Source organism: Muntiacus reevesi, chromosome 17 (genome assembly GCF_963930625.1).
Source record: "Muntiacus reevesi chromosome 17, mMunRee1.1, whole genome shotgun sequence".
NCBI classification, from domain to species: Eukaryota; Metazoa; Chordata; class Mammalia; order Artiodactyla; family Cervidae; genus Muntiacus; species Muntiacus reevesi.
The window spans coordinates 45,380,509-45,398,161 of record NC_089265.1 but is presented as its reverse complement, the minus strand read 5'-3'; the positions used below and the strand labels follow the sequence as shown (position 1 = coordinate 45,398,161).

At 39.3% G+C, this 17,653-nt stretch overlaps 1 protein-coding gene across 1 annotated transcript in view; it reads right to left on the bottom strand.

Moving 5' to 3' along the window:
* Positions 1-17,653, bottom strand: part of GDA (guanine deaminase) — a 95,045-nt gene that overhangs the window by 12,427 nt on the left and 64,965 nt on the right. The window contains exons 4-10 of the mRNA XM_065908151.1: positions 16,344-16,431; positions 13,663-13,768; positions 11,409-11,436; positions 10,092-10,199; positions 6,953-7,060; positions 5,609-5,706; positions 2,921-2,988 (exon numbers count right to left, since the gene is read on the bottom strand). Coding sequence (XP_065764223.1) covers positions 2,921-2,988; positions 5,609-5,706; positions 6,953-7,060; positions 10,092-10,199; positions 11,409-11,436; positions 13,663-13,768; positions 16,344-16,431 — 604 coding nt within the window. The remainder of the gene's footprint in view (positions 1-2,920; positions 2,989-5,608; positions 5,707-6,952; positions 7,061-10,091; positions 10,200-11,408; positions 11,437-13,662; positions 13,769-16,343; positions 16,432-17,653) is intronic.

Here is a 17,653-nt window from a genome sequence, read left to right as displayed (position 1 = left end):
TATAGTTCCCTGTGCTATGCAGTAGGACCTTGCTGTTTATCCATTCAAATGTAATAGTTTGCATCTGCTAACCCTCAAACTCCCAGTCTATTCCTCTCCCTCGGCAACTACAAGTCTACCTTCTGTGTCTCTGAGTCTGTTTCTGTTTTGTAGATAGGTTCATTGGTGTCATATTTTAGATTCTACATATAAGTGATACCATATTGGTATTTGTCCTCTTTCTGACTTATTCACTTGGTTAGATAATTTCTAGGTCCACCCGTAGTGCTTCAATGGCATTATTTCAGTCTTTTTGAATGGCTGAGTAGATGCCATCATATGTATGTACCACACTGTTTTTTACCCATTCATCTGTCCATGGACATTTAGGTTGTTTGCAGTCTTGACTATTGTAAATAGTGCTGCTAGGAACATAGAGGTGAATGTCTCTTTTTGTATTACGGTTTTGTGTGGATATATGCCCTGGAGTGGGACTGCTGGATCATATGGCAACTCTTTTTAGTTTTTTGAGGAACCTCCATACTGTTTTCCCTGTAACTGCACCAAGTTACCCTCCCAGCAACAAGTGTATGAGGGTTCCCTTCTCACCACACCCTCTCCGGTATTTTTAACAAAATATTTTTGTTTTGTATATATCAATGCTTTGTTTTTTTTAATGCTGAATGGTGTTTTTTTTTGGTATGAATATGCTGCATCTGCTTATCTGTCCTCCTGTTAGGTTTTTAAACTTTATTTCCAGTTTGGGACTATTATTAATAAAGCTATTATAAATATTCTTTATAACTATATGTGTTTATTTCTCTAGGGTAAATACCCAAAATGGAATTACTGAGTCACATGTGGATGTATTTTCAACTTTAGAGAACTATTTGGCAGTTTCTTATAAAGTGGTTGTACCATTCAGTCTCCCTCCAGTAGCGTATAGCAGTCTACATGCTTATTATTTTTTCTTTTTCAATTTTCTTCTTCCATTTTCAAATTTTCCTTTTCCATCAAAACTCAAGGTCTTTTCATAGGGCCATAGGGTTTTCTTGTCCTCTAGGGATGATAGCAATATTCTGAACTCTTATTCTAGATCCTAAAGTACATGGGAGATATGTTCATCCTCTTATTATTTTTGATACCACTTTCTCTTGTTTTGCAACAGTTTTGTGAAGCATCATGCACGTTTCTCATGTTTAACAATTAAGAAATGAGAAAGTTCAGATCTGCCTCTATTTGTTATAGATAGAGTGAATGATCCAGTCTTAGACCTACACTCTTGGCACAATATAAGTTAAACAGTCTTTTTAAGTTCAAAGGAAAAGAACAAGTTCATGCATAAAAGTCATGTTTAGGAAATAGTTGTATATAGGATAGCTATGTAAAAAGCAACAGCATCCTCCAAGTTAACATATGAGAATATATCATATTAAATCAAACCTATAATCAGGAAACCAATGTCACTCTTTCCCTTTTAAGCCAATCTTTATTAACTGATGCAACTTGCCAGGTGATGTGCCGGCTAACCACATCACATGCAGTTTTTTCATTTAAGCCTCAAAGCAAGCATGCAGCAGATATTGTTATAATTATTGTTGTTCTTGTTATAGAAATTAGGAAATGAAGTTTTAGAAAATTAAGGTATTTTGCTCAAGGTCTTACGGCTAATAAGTGACAGAGCTCTACATAATCATTTTAGATCATCACTATGCAACCCAAACTCAAGAACTGGAAGTCATGTGAGGAACTAAAGTTGTGGAGACCAAACTCCTTGAAAATCTCAAAGTAACATCTGAGTTTTGCATTTCTACTAAATTTTCCATTGATAAAAACTCTTGACCATTTTTTTCCCTATACATTAAAGGTTTTCTGTCAGAGTAAAAACAACTGGTTTCCTACCTTAATACCTGAAACTACATCCAAGTATTACACAAACTCAGTGATTAAATTCAAATTAAAAAAAAAAAAACCTCAGTTGCTTTGATTCATGTAAAACTGAGGAAAACCTCTAATCTAGCACACCTCTTTAAAATTATAAATTTTATTATGGTAGTCTTACCAATATTGTTTAGTATAAAAATGAACTGAGACTTGAGTTGTTGCAAAAAATGATGAAAACCATTATTTTCAATATGCAAACATCCTGGTGCTCTTACAAATCAGTAAGACAAATGAATCAAGAATGAAAAATAAGACCTTGTGCCCCAAAGCCATTTAAAAATCTTTTTTTAGTTCATTCATACCTAATGATAAGGAAAGGTCATAGCAGATGCCTAGACATTTGGGCCTGACTCCCTTCCAAAGTGAGCAGCACTAGGCATACTCAGGAAAAGCAATTAAAATGTACTTTGAGAAAAAGGAGACGCCACTAATTCATCAGCCACCTAGACTGTCCTTCAGCCGAGCAAACATCAGACTGCCTGTGGAAATCAGAGTCTCATTTTGTTAAAAACTTCTTAAAAGCAAAGCACGTTTTTTAACATATCTCAGAGTCTCCATTATGGCATAGACTGAATTTGTGCTCACTATTCACAAGGTCGAATAATTTTCTTTTGAGACAGTATTTATGATGACACAGTTACTGAAGACTAAAAACATAAAAATCCAAGCCATTGAAATTTAGCAAGGAGGACAAAACAAAAAGAAGAACAAGGACTTTTTAAAAAGAATCTCTTGAGAAAGGCTTATCCTTTTATAGCCCTGTGTCTGAATATAAACATGGATAATGGCTTTCAAGAGGTTAATGTAACCAAAACGTTTCCCTTTGCACATATTTTCTTACTGCTTCCAACCTCACTATTTCATTAGCACAAGATGTGACTGCCAGAAAATAAAAAGTTTTTTAAAACATAGAACTGTTACTTGAAAATTAGTCACAGCAGAAAGTTAGGTACTTTATCAACCACTTTGCCATGGCTCTTAATGGGAAGCTACTCACCTGTACCCAGCCCCGTCTTCACTCCACGTTTCAGGACCTCTGGCACATTGAGCAGGCCGCTGCTGAGCCTGCAGAGAGAGGAGACGGTCAGAACAAGGAGACCCCCCACACGGGGCCAACAAGAGAAGGACGCTAATGGTAACAATGGTGATGTCACTGAAAATTGTGATTCCCATTGTCTCAGCTCTAATGCTGACACAAACACATTAGTCACACCTGACCCTCTGAGGCCTGGCGTAAAAAAGGATCAAAAACAAAACAGCAAGAATTAGAAAGGAGAGCGGGGGATTATGTGTAAGGAAAAATAAATAAGAACTTAAATCTTGCAGTTAGTTCAATGGAATATATTTTTCAGCTTTATAAACAACTTATTGACCAGAGACGTATTAATACATCTTTTGTTACCTGAACGTTATTGATTAGAGATATTTCAATATTCACTTATATAACAAATCACCAGCCACAAGCATTAGTTTCTGCAAAAATCCCATGGTCAATAATGTGTTGATATAAATGATAAAATTATAGGATATTTAAAGTATACAACATGATAATTTGATATATGTATACACTGGGAGAGGATTTCTCCCCATTGAAACATCTATCACCTCATGTATATTTACCTTTTGTTGTTGAGAACCTACAAGTTCTACTCTCTTAACAAATTTCAATTATACAATATGGTGTTAGCAACTTGTCAAAAAAAATTTTTTTTCAAGCAGCCCATCCTTCTGTGCTAGGAAGTAGAAATTATAGAGCATTGCCTTTCCTCTCTTCCTGGAATCATTTGTTGCCTTCAGTGACTAGTGATTTGCAAGGGCAAAGAAAGAGGGGTAAAACTGGAAGAGGGGATGTAGGCTGTAAGTCAGGGCCTGATGAATCAAATGCTGCTTCTGAGGACAGCAGCAACTAGGAGAGATTTCAGACATCGTGACCCTGAGCTCAACAGATGTGGCGCCTTTCTAAAGAGGCAAAAACTAAAGCGATCCTCAGAAGTCTGTGAAGATGCAAAGGTCAAAATGGTTTGCTTGAAAATGCACATTACTATCATTTTCAAAGCCCAGTGCACATGCAAGAAATCTCTCAACAATGCAAGTTGTTGGAGAAAGAATGGCAGTGACCATTCAAACCAAAACATTAGCTATAAAGAAAAATTTAACTTCAAACCTCAGTTTGCAAAGCTGAGTCATGTGTTCATTTAGGTGTTGTGTAACTAAACTCGTAGAATGTTAAACCCTTCCTCTAACTGGTCACTAGACCATAACTATGATCACTAAGATGTACATAGGCAAGATTCTGTTAGGTATGATCACTTTATGTCTGAAAACTAAAAGCCTCTGGAACCTCTCAAAACACTCCAGAAATATATTGCCATGGCTGACGTGCATTTCCTATACTGCCACTGACTAGAACTTTTTCATTCACAGAGTCCCCAGACTTCCGACAGCCAGAACCATCTCCTCTCTGCCTGGAGGCTCTCTCACAAAGCTGCATCTGCTCTGCCCTCTTTTGGGGAAGGTCTGAAATTGCAGAGACTCCATGCCCCTTCGCCCTGACCCAGCAGCCCTCCACTGGTAAGTTTGGGTATAACTACTTCAGCTCCCCCACCTCTTGGGCACGGTGTCCTTGAGGTCTACACTGGCTCCCTGCGTATTCCAGGAGGATTAAATCCCAGGAGCCCATGGTGATGACCTGCTTGGTAATGTTCTCTTTACTGACTTCCTTCCCTTCTCTGTCTCTCTCTACTAAAGGTGCTTTCTGAGATCACCTCCCAAATAAATTACTTGCACGTAAATCCTTATGCCATGTTCTGCTTCTGCAAGAACTCAAAATGAGGAAGGATATAAAGTAATCCTCAAAAAAATGAAAATCTAACAGAAACTAAGAAATTTATTGAATGAATATATGAATGATCCACCGCAACCTGCCTCTCGCTCTGCTCTAGGTCAACTAACACCAGAAATGAGAGATCCTTTCTGTATGAAATCCTGGAACAGGAACTCTTAGCCTAGCATTCATGGGTTGGCATTATGGTATCCATGAGTTCCCCAAGATTAGATGCAGCATTTCCATGTCTGTGGGGTTTTTTTCGTGAAGATACAGGCAACTTTCATCTGATTCCCTTGTGCACCTATAACTTTTCAAAAGGTTAAAAAAAAGTTGTAAATAAAGTGTTCTCCATCCTGGGGAATTAACAGGACAGGGTCCCTCCTAAGTGCATCATGTCAGATAACAACAGCATAACATATAACATCTACCGAAGGGTGATGGCTTCTGGTAGCACTGCACCATTTCTGGTAGTTTGTACATCACAAAGTAATGAGAGGTCAGTACCCTCTCCCTAGAACACCTGGTTGGCATACACACTCTTTCGGTCCTTAGCTCTAAATTCTCAGTGCTATTGGTTTTGAACTCTCTGTTTCCTATTGTTCTGTTTTGTGCAAACTCAGAAATTGTAAGAGATGTGGGGCTCCTCAAATGTATACTCTGCAAAAACTCGCCTCTTTTTTAAGTGCTCTCAGTCTCCCCAGTGTAGTACAGACAGGCATCCTTCTATCTAGTTCACATCCCAATCGAACATGACTACAGAAGAGAGATACTAGAGGAATGACAGAAAACAAAAGCTATATGGCTGCTGCTTTGCAGTCCAAACATTCATGATCTACCAATCCATAATTGCCTACTTACGATAAGTTAGAATTGGGACAGTGCGAGATGGACGCTCCTCGTTCCCTGAATACATCCAGTTCTTCTTCTGAAAGGTAGCAGCCATGTGCCATCACTGTCTGGAGGGAAGAGCATTCCAGGTGGAGACTACCACTTCAAAGTGCTTAAGTTAGTCCTCATTCACAAGCAGGTATTTAGCTGGTAAAATTGATTCAAGAAGGCCGGCACTGCACACATCAGACTTCTCTTAATTTTTAATCCTGATAATACTTGTGGGTTTTCCTGAATAAGACTTTACTCTTACAAAATTCTTTTTCTGTCAGTATAAAGCCTGTATTTAAATAGCTATCTTCTTTGGGGAGCATGGTTCAATGACCACAGAATTATCATTAAAATAAAATCTTTCCAACCTCTGTGCAAATACAATTAACATGCAAATTGAAGGCTAATTTATTAATCATATGGAAATAGATGTAGAGTAGGGTGGAAATTACGATGTAGCATAAACAAGATCTATGCAGAATACTAACCTTTGAAACCAATCATATTCAGATGTCTGTTCACATAGTCCCTAAGAATTCATTTGCCATAATAATTAAACTTTCCATGCACTTCATACATTTCGTTAAAGGCCAAGGCCAGGGGATATATTGCTGTAATGAGATCTCTCCTCACTCATATTAATTTTAATTAAAATTATTTAATTATAAATATAATACATACTCATTTCTTTAAAAAAGCAGTCTTAGAATGTTTAAAAATGTCAAAAGTCCTCTGCTTCCTCAGGAAGGATCACTTTTAACATTCAGTGTGTGTCTTCCAGGCAGTTTGCTAAGCGAGCATGTACCCACACATATACAAACACACATCAAACAATATTTCTACAAACACCCTTCCTTGTAGGTTTGTATACCTCATTCTTTGTGAATGTTGGGTAAAATTCTAATTATCTACGTTCTATAATCTAAACAATTCCTCACTGATAGCCATTTTTAAACTTTGATATGTAATTAACATCCCTATTCATATTCCTTACAGAATGGATCTTCAGAAATACATTTGCTAACTCAAAGAGATACACATTTACATTCTAATGGATACTGACAAAAATGTCCTTGGACCAAATGACATTCCCACTCTCAAAGAATTTTTTAGATTTATTTACCAATAAATTTAATGATTTATTCATCAGGGATGAAACTTCAGGCCCATTTTTAATTGTTTGCACACATGCATATGCACACTGTGTACTTTTTTATTTGGGAAATGCATGTGTTACAGAAGTCTGAAGATTACTACTGAGATTTTTAAATTTAGATAAATATGCCTTACTTCATATAGATTGTATCATGATGTGCAATTTACCTTATTTGTCAGAAGATTGTTTTTATCATACACATCTGTGTAGTTTTTATAACCAGGGTATAAGTTTTCCACAGCTTTAACTTCCTCACGATTTTCACTTATATGACTCTACAAGAAAAGAAATAACATTTTCAGTTTTTTAATGTAAAATGCCATTAGAAATTATACTTCCTACCCCCAAATGATGTGGATGGTGTCCAAGTTCCTAAATAAAATAATGAATGGTTGGTGTATTTTATTTAAAACAATTCTTATTATATATGACAATGAAACTATGAATATATAATTATATGAATACGTACTATTCTAATCCTAACCCACGTAATGCTTTCTAACAGTCTTTTCAAATTTCAAACTATAGCAAGAATAAGTAAAAATAAAAAATACTAATTGAAGAGAGTCAGGAGCCTAGCTATGCATAAGTCACCTGCCTCTTCTGGTTTTGGTCACTTAAGAAAAGTGTTCATTGGCCATCAAAATGGTAGGTAATGGATTACTCATAAAAAAGCTGAAATATGAATTAAAAAGTTGAATTTTAGCCCAGGTTCTGACCCTACATATGTGTTTTAGGGTAAGGCAGTTGTTTCCTTGGCACCTCCATTTTATCATCTTGCAAATAAGTGTTGGGCAAGATGAGTGATTTTCTAAATTCTTTTACCTTTCAATGTGTTATTCTTATAAAAATTCACAGATATGCAATATTTAAAAGGTATGAATGAGTTGCCATAAAGAATAAAGCAGGGTTTGGACTCTGGGACCCTGCTCCCATTCTGTCCCCTTTGTCAGCTCCCAGAATGAGTTCCTCTTCAGGAAATAGCTTGAGAATAAGAGACAAACAGTCCTGACATCATCAAGAAAGAGTGTATAAGAATGCACATAGAAGCAAGTCCTGGCCCCAACACTGTCCTTTCTCCAGGGAACCACAAAATCTGCGATGGTATAAAGTGTTTTTGAGACACGATGTGTCACCATACCAACCCCTCACCTAAAGCAGAAATCACTTCTGACAAACCAGTGATGAGTATAGTATATGTTATAAGAAATAACTCATGAGCAAGTTACTACTTCCAGAAATGGCAATGCCATTTCCCTTCCTCCCTGAGGTAGAGTATAAATAACCAAATAAATAAAAAACAACAATGGACTGAAAACAATGTTCCATCTGAAGAATGAGCTGTCTCCCTGCCTTGAGGAAATCCAGGCCACTGAGAAATGGGCATGGACATTGGAAGAGAGGAAAGGGAAACCAGATGGTTTGTGTCATTTTGATAAATTTGAGTAAATATGCACATATACATGTAGATACACCTCCAGCAAGTAAAAACTTAATTTTTCTGTGTGTTGATAGGGTTCAGGACACACTAACCCAAAATATGGCACCTTGGAATACTGAATATCTTAATCCAAAGAAATCTGACAAAATGGTGAAAGTAGGATGGTTTACTCTGATCTTGCCTTCACCCCTTTTTTCCTGAAACAGGTCATAAAACTCTTGTATGAGAGGTTCCCACCCTATACCTACAGGAAAGGAGTATCCTTATCTCTGAAGACAAAGGAAACCAAGAACCAGGGCTTGCTAAGTTTTCCCCACTTTACTATGCTTGCTTCATACTCCTTAACCCAGCCTGCTCCTCCAGGACTATACACTTGTCACCATACCTAACATAAAAATACTCAGGTATGTTTCATTGTGTCTCTGTTTCCTAATGAGGCTCTTGTATCATATAAAACTTATATAAACCTGTATGCTTTTCTCCTGTTAATCTGTCAGTTTAGTTTTCAGGCCCAGTCAGGGGCCCTAAAAATGTAACAGATAATTTTTTCCTTCCCTACAATTGTATGGGATTGAATAAAAAATTTCAAATATCGCAGACCACCAAGAAAAAAAAATGGGGAAAGACAAAAATAGTTGATGAACCCTAACAAGATAAATCTTAACAATCCTCCATCCTACGAAACAATAAAGGATCAATGTGTTGCCTTTCCCTGACATGCCCTTTGTTTTTGGATAGTCAACTCTTAAGAGGAAAAATTTTAGTGCAGTATGTAATGTAGCTTGAATGGAGAAAGGAAGCTACCAACTCCCAATTTTAACCCAGCTGGAAGCTTCAGAAAGTGTTTTATTCCTAAATTGCAACCATTTAATGACAAAGTAAGATATACTTTTTTTGTTCCTGACTTTAAATTAAGAAGCTTGGAACAAAAGGGCTTTTAAATCCATTTTTGTAAGGTGGAAATTAGGTTCTTTCTGCTTTTCAAATAATAGGTGGTTCCTCCAAAAAGGAAGGACTAGAACACTGAGAAAGTATCAAAAGAGAAGCAGGAAAGAAACATATTAGGTGTATCCTATGGAGAGCAGGTAACCAGTTTCTCATTAATCCTGCCTGTTTACTTAAAATGTCCTCATCTCTGGGAGCCAGATTGGAGATGACTGAGGGCAAAAGGAACCTTCAGGTTTCTTAACTAAATAGCAAGCTAGATTTAGGTGATGTCTCTAAGGAACCTTATATCCTATGATGCTATATAGAGCTCTTATGAGGCTAAGGGCAGGCTGCCCCCAAAGTGTGCCACTTTGGATGTAGATTATTTTGAGCTAAAAACTAATCAAGGCCCAAAAGATTCAGAAGAAGCTTTGAACTTCCTCCTTACCACCTACTTAAGATCGGAAGCCTGTCCCAGGAAAGAGCTATTATCAGAGATAACTATAGTAAGGTACTAGGTATGTAGACAAGGGGAACCTAGCAAAACCCACTTGCTCAAAATGGTTCAGCACATATTTACTTACGAAATAGTAACTTTTTATTTCAGTGCCTTACCTTATTTCTGCTTGAAGCCTGAGATCCCTACTTTCTTTTTAGTCTAGAACGTGTATATATGTCACCTTGCCTTACTGTCTTTGGAACCCTCATACTTATGTGGATTTCCTGTGTGCACATAATAAATTTTGTTTTCTCCTGTTAATGTGTCCTATATGCCATGTTAATTGCCAGTGAAAGGAACTGAAAGAGGAAAGTGGGGAAACCTAACTCTTCCACAGTAGATGACGAAGATTATGAAATTACTGCCAGAATTTAGAGTACAGAGACGTCTTCTAGGTCTAGACAGAGGCACGAACAGGAGAAAAATGCAAAATGCCCACCTGAATGTGCAAATCACGGGCCTTCGCGAGGTTTCCGAGTTCACCCAATAAAGTCTCAGAGCAGGAAAGGGGAAAACGTGGTGTCACTATGGGCTGCACTCGAGGATACTGGAAATCATCAAAAACACTTGGTAAAGAAACTATGGATATCTGAATGTGTAGCATACCCCAAAATGCATTTCATACCACAGCATGATTTTACATCTTCATCCCTGGGGACAGTCCTTCATTCCAGGAGTAGTGGATGGGTTTCATGGAAATGGCTCATGGTTGAGGACAAGGAAGGGTATTTCTGTAACACCAAGTTCATTGGAAGAAGATCCCATCTCAAATGCAAGACACATGAAAGCTCAGACTTGAGTGGCTTTTATGAAGAGAATTAGGAGGCAGAGGAGACGTTTCAAAGGAGAGTGCTGGGGAAACTGAAAATGGGGTGGTGGTCTGTCCCCCTTTCTACATCTTAGGGCAGTGGTGAGGCTAAGGATCCACTAAGTTACATCTAGGTCTCCCAAGATGAGACTGAAAGAAATACTGAGGGGTCCTATGGTTTCCAATCAGACCTTAAAAAATGGTGAGCGAAGAGTCCGGTTTGCCATCTAAGAGACTGCCCAGTTGAGCCAGAGGCCAGCCTGCTGGGGGTGGGGCAGAAGACGGCTCTGCCCCCACAGGCTCACAGCACCTGGGCGCTGTGCCGGGGGTGCCTGGCTAAGGCCTTCGGGCCACATGACGTGCCGGGCCCATGACATCTATGGGCCAAGGCAGTCTGGCGGGGGCATCTGGGCTGGACACCACCTGTGTTTCAGACCCGATCGGGGGTACAAGAGGCCAGAGCCAACGGTGATATAGCTAACAAACCACACCACAACATCTAGTGGCCACCAATCTGTCTACATCAATGAAGCCCTCTTCCACTTCCCACAGACCCAGCCTATGAAATTAGAAGGTCTCAGAGGAGAGGGAGGGAAGACCACTGAAAAAGTAAGAAAAAAAAATGCCTGACCTTACTAAGCTGAGCTGATGGGTTCCCCATGAAAACAATTTAAGGTTTTAGGAAAATACTTTTGCATGCATGAAATAAGCTAACCATACAGACTGCTGCCACTGCCGCTGCTAAGTCGCTTCAATCGTGTCCGACTCTGTGCGACCCATAAACGGCAGCCCACCAGGCTCCGCCGTCCCTGGGATTCTCCAGGCAAGAACACTGGAGTGAGTTGCCATTTTCTTCTCCACCATACAGGCTAACCTCTACCAAAACCAACAAATCCTACAGTCAACACAAAGGCAATCCAAAAGCGAGATAGGAACAAGTTTACTTACATTCCTCTGGAGCATTTCTGACACAAATCTGAAATAAAACAACAAATGTAACATTAGAAAAATTAGGCATTTTTCAAATAATTTTTTTAAAAGGATAAAACCATGATCCTTACATTTGCCCTAATTTTAATATAAACATTTCTAATGCTGGATATGTTTCACCACCACTAATTAAGGATTAACAAGTAGTAATTACTTTGTTCTCTCATTTGTAGTCCAAGAGATGGAGTGCAAAATCACAGGGAAATACAATTTTATCATCTACCATCAGCTGGGCTGCTCACAAGTATTCCCACAGCACTCAAGGCGTTCAGATAGATTAAGCTCTGTTTCAGGGAATATCGCTGTACGTTTATGTTCCATGGACATTAGAATCGTGGGGTCCTATGTACCTGGAGGTGTTTAGAAGCCATGGGCTCTGCACTTTCAGTTTCCCTAAAGTAGAAGCTGCTTGCCCACACAATCACAATAGCATCATTCATTTTCAAAGGCCAGGTCCTACTGGGCATGGATGTTGGAGTAAAGCAGAAGGACTAGGCCAGACATGTTGTGAAACAGGTGGTGACGGGTGGTGATCTTACCAATTATATCAGCGGGGATGATGGTATCTATATGGCCAATGAAATTGACTGTTTCTGCCTTGGCTGGAAATATTTACAAACTATAGCTTCCTATCTTCTGGTGTTACTTTGTTTAGGAATAAAATATGAATTAGGGTTCACTATACCCACAAACAAGACCTCCCGGGTGTCACTAGTGGTAAAGAACCTGCCTGCCAGCACAGGAGATATAGGAGACCTGGGTTCAATCCCTAGGTTTGGAGGATCCCCGCGAGAAGGGAATGGCAACCCACTCCAGTATTCCTGCCTGGAGAATCCCATGGACAGAGGAGCCTTGTGGGCTATAGTCCATAGGGTCACAAAGAGTCAGACACGACTGAAGCAAATTAGCACACAGCACATTCCCACACACACAGATTCCTAGAAAAGTTGAGCATATGGCGAAATGCTAAGAGGAAAATGTGTACTTCTTTCTCTCCACGGGCACATAGGAACCTCTAAACCACTGTTTTCAGAGGACACGCTTAAGGTGGAGGCCTGGGGAATGGAGAAAAGTTGGACTTCTCGAACTTTGCATCAGGATACATTTGGTCTTGGGGAAGGTATAAAGCTAAAGAATTTCCTTCTATATTTCTTGCATGTTGAGTGTCATACAACACAGTTCCTTGTGAAATCCTCAAGGTACCGTGAGAAAGCCATTAAAGAAATGTAGGAAAAGGGCTTCCCTGGGGGCTCAGTGGTGGAGAGTCTGCCGTCAATGCAGGAGGCACAGGTTCAATCCCTGATCTGGGGAGCAGGATCCCATATGCTGCAAAGCAACTAAGCCTGTTTTCTAGAGCATGGGACCCACGACTACTGAAGCCTGCATGCCCCAGAACCCATGCTCCAAAACTAGAGAGGCCACCAGAATCAAAAGCCCGCACACTACAAACAAGAGTAGCTCTCACTCGCCACAACTACTGAGGGGCCAAGAGCAGCAGTGAAGACCTATCACAGCCAATAAATAAAGTTTTATATATATATGTAGAAAAAGTACCTATGGCATCAGTAGCATGAAGTGAAGTGAAGTCGCTCAGTCGTGTCTGACTCTTTGCGACCCCGTGGACTATAGCCCACCAGGCTCCTCCATCCATGGGCTTCTCCAGGCAAGAATACTGGAGTGGGTTGCCAGTTCCTTCTCCAGGGGATCTTCCCGACCCAGGGATCAAACTCAGGTCTCCCGCCTTGCGGGCAGATGCTTTAACCTCTGAGCCACCAGTAGCATATCCCCATATAAAATAAAAAGAATATAACAAAAGCACATGATCTCAAGCAATAGCATAACCTATACCCAAAAGTAATTTAATGAGCTGGCCACAGACACTCAACACAAGTTTAACCTACAGGAGAAACCCAGATCTATAATGAAGTAGGTAAATCATTCACTTTTTAAAAAATCCTTCATTTTAAAAAGGGATTTGAAAAAAAAAAAAAAAGGGATTTGCCCTTACTAAAGTATAGTAAGTACCCAGAGGCTTTCAAATATAACTTGATATACAAAAATAGTATTGATATGCAACATTTTCCTAAGGATCAGGTCAATTTCATATAAGTTAGACACACCCAGTGACATATGTGCACATTCTGCCTGGGTTAAAGGGGTTTCTTCTCTCCATCTGTAACTCCATCCATAAGATAAATCAAGACAAACATACCTCTCTGTTTCCTTGATTGATTCCTCTGTGGTTTCTTTGTATTCTGGAACAAGGTCATTCAAATCCATGCAAATTTTGCCCACAAATGCCCGCTGCCCAAATTTATCTGTGAGAAACACAGAAACGATTTCAAGTCATGGTTCTTTCCTAAAATGTACTTTCCTGAGCCCTTTAAAAACATTTTAAATTAAAATCATTATGAAAACATAAGTGAGAGTATAAAAGATCATCATATTATTTAAGAACAATTTTTTTAAAAAGCCAGTTAATTCTGTAGGTAGTAAAGATTCTCCCACTGGTGGCTGACTCCTCTGTTTACACCCAGGACGAAGGATATTATTTGCTTAAGGTAAACTCAGATGTGTGCAATGTCCTCTACGATGTGCAAGGTTATGAGAAATATACCCAATAATGTATGTAAAGTGTCTGACACATGGGGCTTAGAAAAGGTACTGTCACTATTCTTAACTGTAGCAGTGCCAGTATTCTTCAGTTCAGTCACTCAGTCATGTCCAACTCTTTGCAACCCCATGGACTGCAGCACCTCAGGCTTCCCTGTCCATCACCACGCCCAGAGCTTGCTCAAATTCATGTCCATCGAGTCAGTGATGCCATCCAACTATCTCATTCTCTGTCATTCCCTTCTCCTGCCTTCAATCTTTCCCAGCATCAGGGTCTTTTCTAATAAATTGGTTCTTCGCATCAGGTGGCCAAACTATCGGAATTTCAGCTTCAGCATCAGTCCTTTCAATGAATATTCAGGACTGATCTCCTTTAGGATGGACTGGTTGGATCTCCTTGCAGTCCAAGGGACTCTCAAGAGTCTTCTCCAACACCACAGTTCAAAAGTATCAATTCTTTGGTGCTCAGCTTTCTTTATGGTCCAACTCTCACATCCATGCATGACTACTAGAAAAACCATAGCTTTGACTAGATGGACCTTTGTTGGCAAAGTAATGTCTCTGCTTTTTAATATGCTGTCTAGGTTTGTCATAGCTTTTCTTCCAAGGAGCAAGTGTCTTTTAATTTCACTGCAGTCACTATCTGCAGTGATTCTGGAGCCCAAGAAAATAAAATCTCTCACTGTTTCCATTGTTACCTGTGAGGGATTTTGCTTAATCCTACTAGAAGTTCTCAGCACTGAAGAACCTAATGCTTATCAGAGGTGCTAGAGGAATTCTATTTCAGTTAGGAAGTTGATGCTACGTGAAGCAGTGTTCATTATTTTAACACCTCTACCTCTGTCATAAGAGTCTTTCAGAAGTCTTTCTACATCTCTCTTTCCCCTGTAATTCATTGTAATACCTGGCCATTAGATTACTCTTCCTTAAATCACCACCTTCATTATACACTTTATCTGACTCAAAACCTTTTTTGAGTCTTTGATGCATATCTGAATCACTCCACAGTCTGAAGCATCCCCTCTCCCCAACTTCTTTCATCCCACCATGCAATGAATCTTTCCCTTTAGTTCAACTCTTCTGTCCTCTGCTTTCTGTATCCTCTATGGACATTCCTGACTCCATACCCACACCCCCATGTCACTTCTCCTGTCTTAAAGGCATTTTCCTGTCTCCTCATCTCCCTTGAAAGTCCAGTTTAAAGGTCCCTTTAATGAAATCTTTCCAGATGATCCAATTCTGGCTTCGTTCTGTCTCCTCCAAAATTCACAATATTTACTTTCAGCATCACACTTGAAGTCTTTGGCATACACTACCTTGGCCTGCAAACATGTATCAGCACATCAGTCAGTAGTATTTACGGAGCACCTGCTGTGTGGTAGGCAATGTGCTGGGTACAAGTTTTGGAAATAATCCGTCTAAATCCAGTCTCAGCTCTGCTGACTAGCTCTGTGACCTGAGGATGTTGCATAACTTCTCTGGGCGTCAGTTTATCCATCTGTAACACAGGGACAGGAACAACTGTCCCAGAAGGCTATTTACAGCTAAATGGAACCAATCCATGTGGAGTGCTTTGCACAACACCAGACATCTAGTAAGAACACACAGCTGTTACTGAAGTTATTAATCTATGTTGTTGTTTTGTTACTAAGTTGTGTCTGACTCTTTTGTGACCCCATGGTATGTACGTAGCCCACCAGACTTCTGTCTATGGGTTTCCCAGGCAGGATGACTGGAGTGGGTTGCCATTTCCTTCTCTAGGGGATTTTCCTGACCCAGGGATCGAATCCACGTCTCCTGCATTGGCAGGCCAATTCTTTACCACTAAGCCATGAAGGAAGACCTTTAATCAATGTGTGTACCTGTTGATCAGTTAATCCTATCTGATTCCTCAAGGGCAGAGACTATTTTCCATTTTACTGTGTTCCCAGCATCTAGCACACTGCCCTGAGTCTAGCCAACAGCCAAGAACTATCTGTTGATTATAATAAACTGTGGTCATTGCTAGCATTAGTAAATCTGCTCCAAAAAGCCCTAAATTAATACAGACCTATTTACGTCATCCTACAACCAAAACCAAAAAGTAAATAATCAAATTACTTAAACAATAGAAAGATTTCAAGGGCCACAGTAATACACAAATACCTAATCACTTACAAGACGTGCAGTGCTCAAATTCTAGCAATTAAAAAGCAAGACTGCTCACAAGTATAAGTCCCTGCCAGCATGGTCCCACCTGTCTGCTTCATGTGCCCATAAATCATCCTTTTATCTCCTCACCTGTAATTTCCGCAAGAAGCAGTGATGAGTCAGTGTGAATTGTTCCAAAGTAACAAGCTGTGGTTGTTCCATTCTTTAGTGTTCTCCTCTAAAAATAAATCACAAAAACCATGAATTGCCTGTGCCCAGAAAAGTCGCATGGTATATACACATGAAGATGGAATTTTGGTTTTCAATTTTAAGATGTTTTTACTTAAAGGAATGCCATCTCGACATGAAATGTAATTAAGGTAAATGGCAAAAGTATTCATATTTCAAAAATGTTAGAACTTTTGATTTCCTAGATTCACAAGATTCTGTGTTGCAGAATTTATAAAATGTGATACTAATTCCTGACTTTTTAGGATTGTTTATGGATATGCAAACTTTATTGGGAAGGAATAAATACAATTTATTCTAGAAATTACAGGATAAAATTATTCAGCCAGCTATTTAGTTCAAACTGGCAGATTGATCACATGTTTCTATCTCTCTTCCTCAGGAAATCTCCACTAAAATAATATAATGGAGTGTTAACATTTATTAACCCATGAAGAGAGAGGAGACATGAGCAGAGGAAATATTTTAACGTCTTCACAGAAGAAAAAAACATGAATAAAAACCTTGGAGGCAACTTGGAAAAAGAGAGAAACATGTGGTTTTAACAGGGAATTGGCTGAAAGTGCGTATACAGATGATTAAACCTTGGCAGGACTCTTTCCTGTTGAAATCAGCCGTTCCTTGCAAAAGAGATTTACTCTTTGCAGAAATTTTATAGTATTTAGAGAATACAAGCCCAAAAGGACAAGGTGAGGCACAGGCTGAAAGGAAGAGGCTTAAGTAGATAGGTGGCTGACTCTGGGACCCATGGTCATCTTCCCCAAAATGTCACATGTACTACTTCCACCAGTTCTGGCAGGACTGAAGGACTTCTTTCTAGAGAAGATAAATGGCTCTAGAAGAAAGATGTCCTCACAGTGACATTTAGGATCCACAATTAAAATGGCTATTCACTGCCTTCGCTGTTCATCCTAGAATGAAGCTTACCCGGCAACCAGTGTGATAATAGGAAAGAACACGCCCTACCCTAGCAGCCTCTGCTCAGCTTCAGCCAATTGTTAGAGATCAGTGATGTCAGTTCATCTTGAAGGTCAAGAGAATTAGGAAAACTGGATTTTTATGTCAGTATTTTCAAATTTTAAGACACTTAGCACATGAAATAAAATATGAATGACTGTAAGTAAAGGATGTTTAGAACCTGTCAGCTACAGAAAAGGATGCACTAGCTTTCTGCCAGAATCATATGCTGAAGAGGAAAGTTAACATCTTGA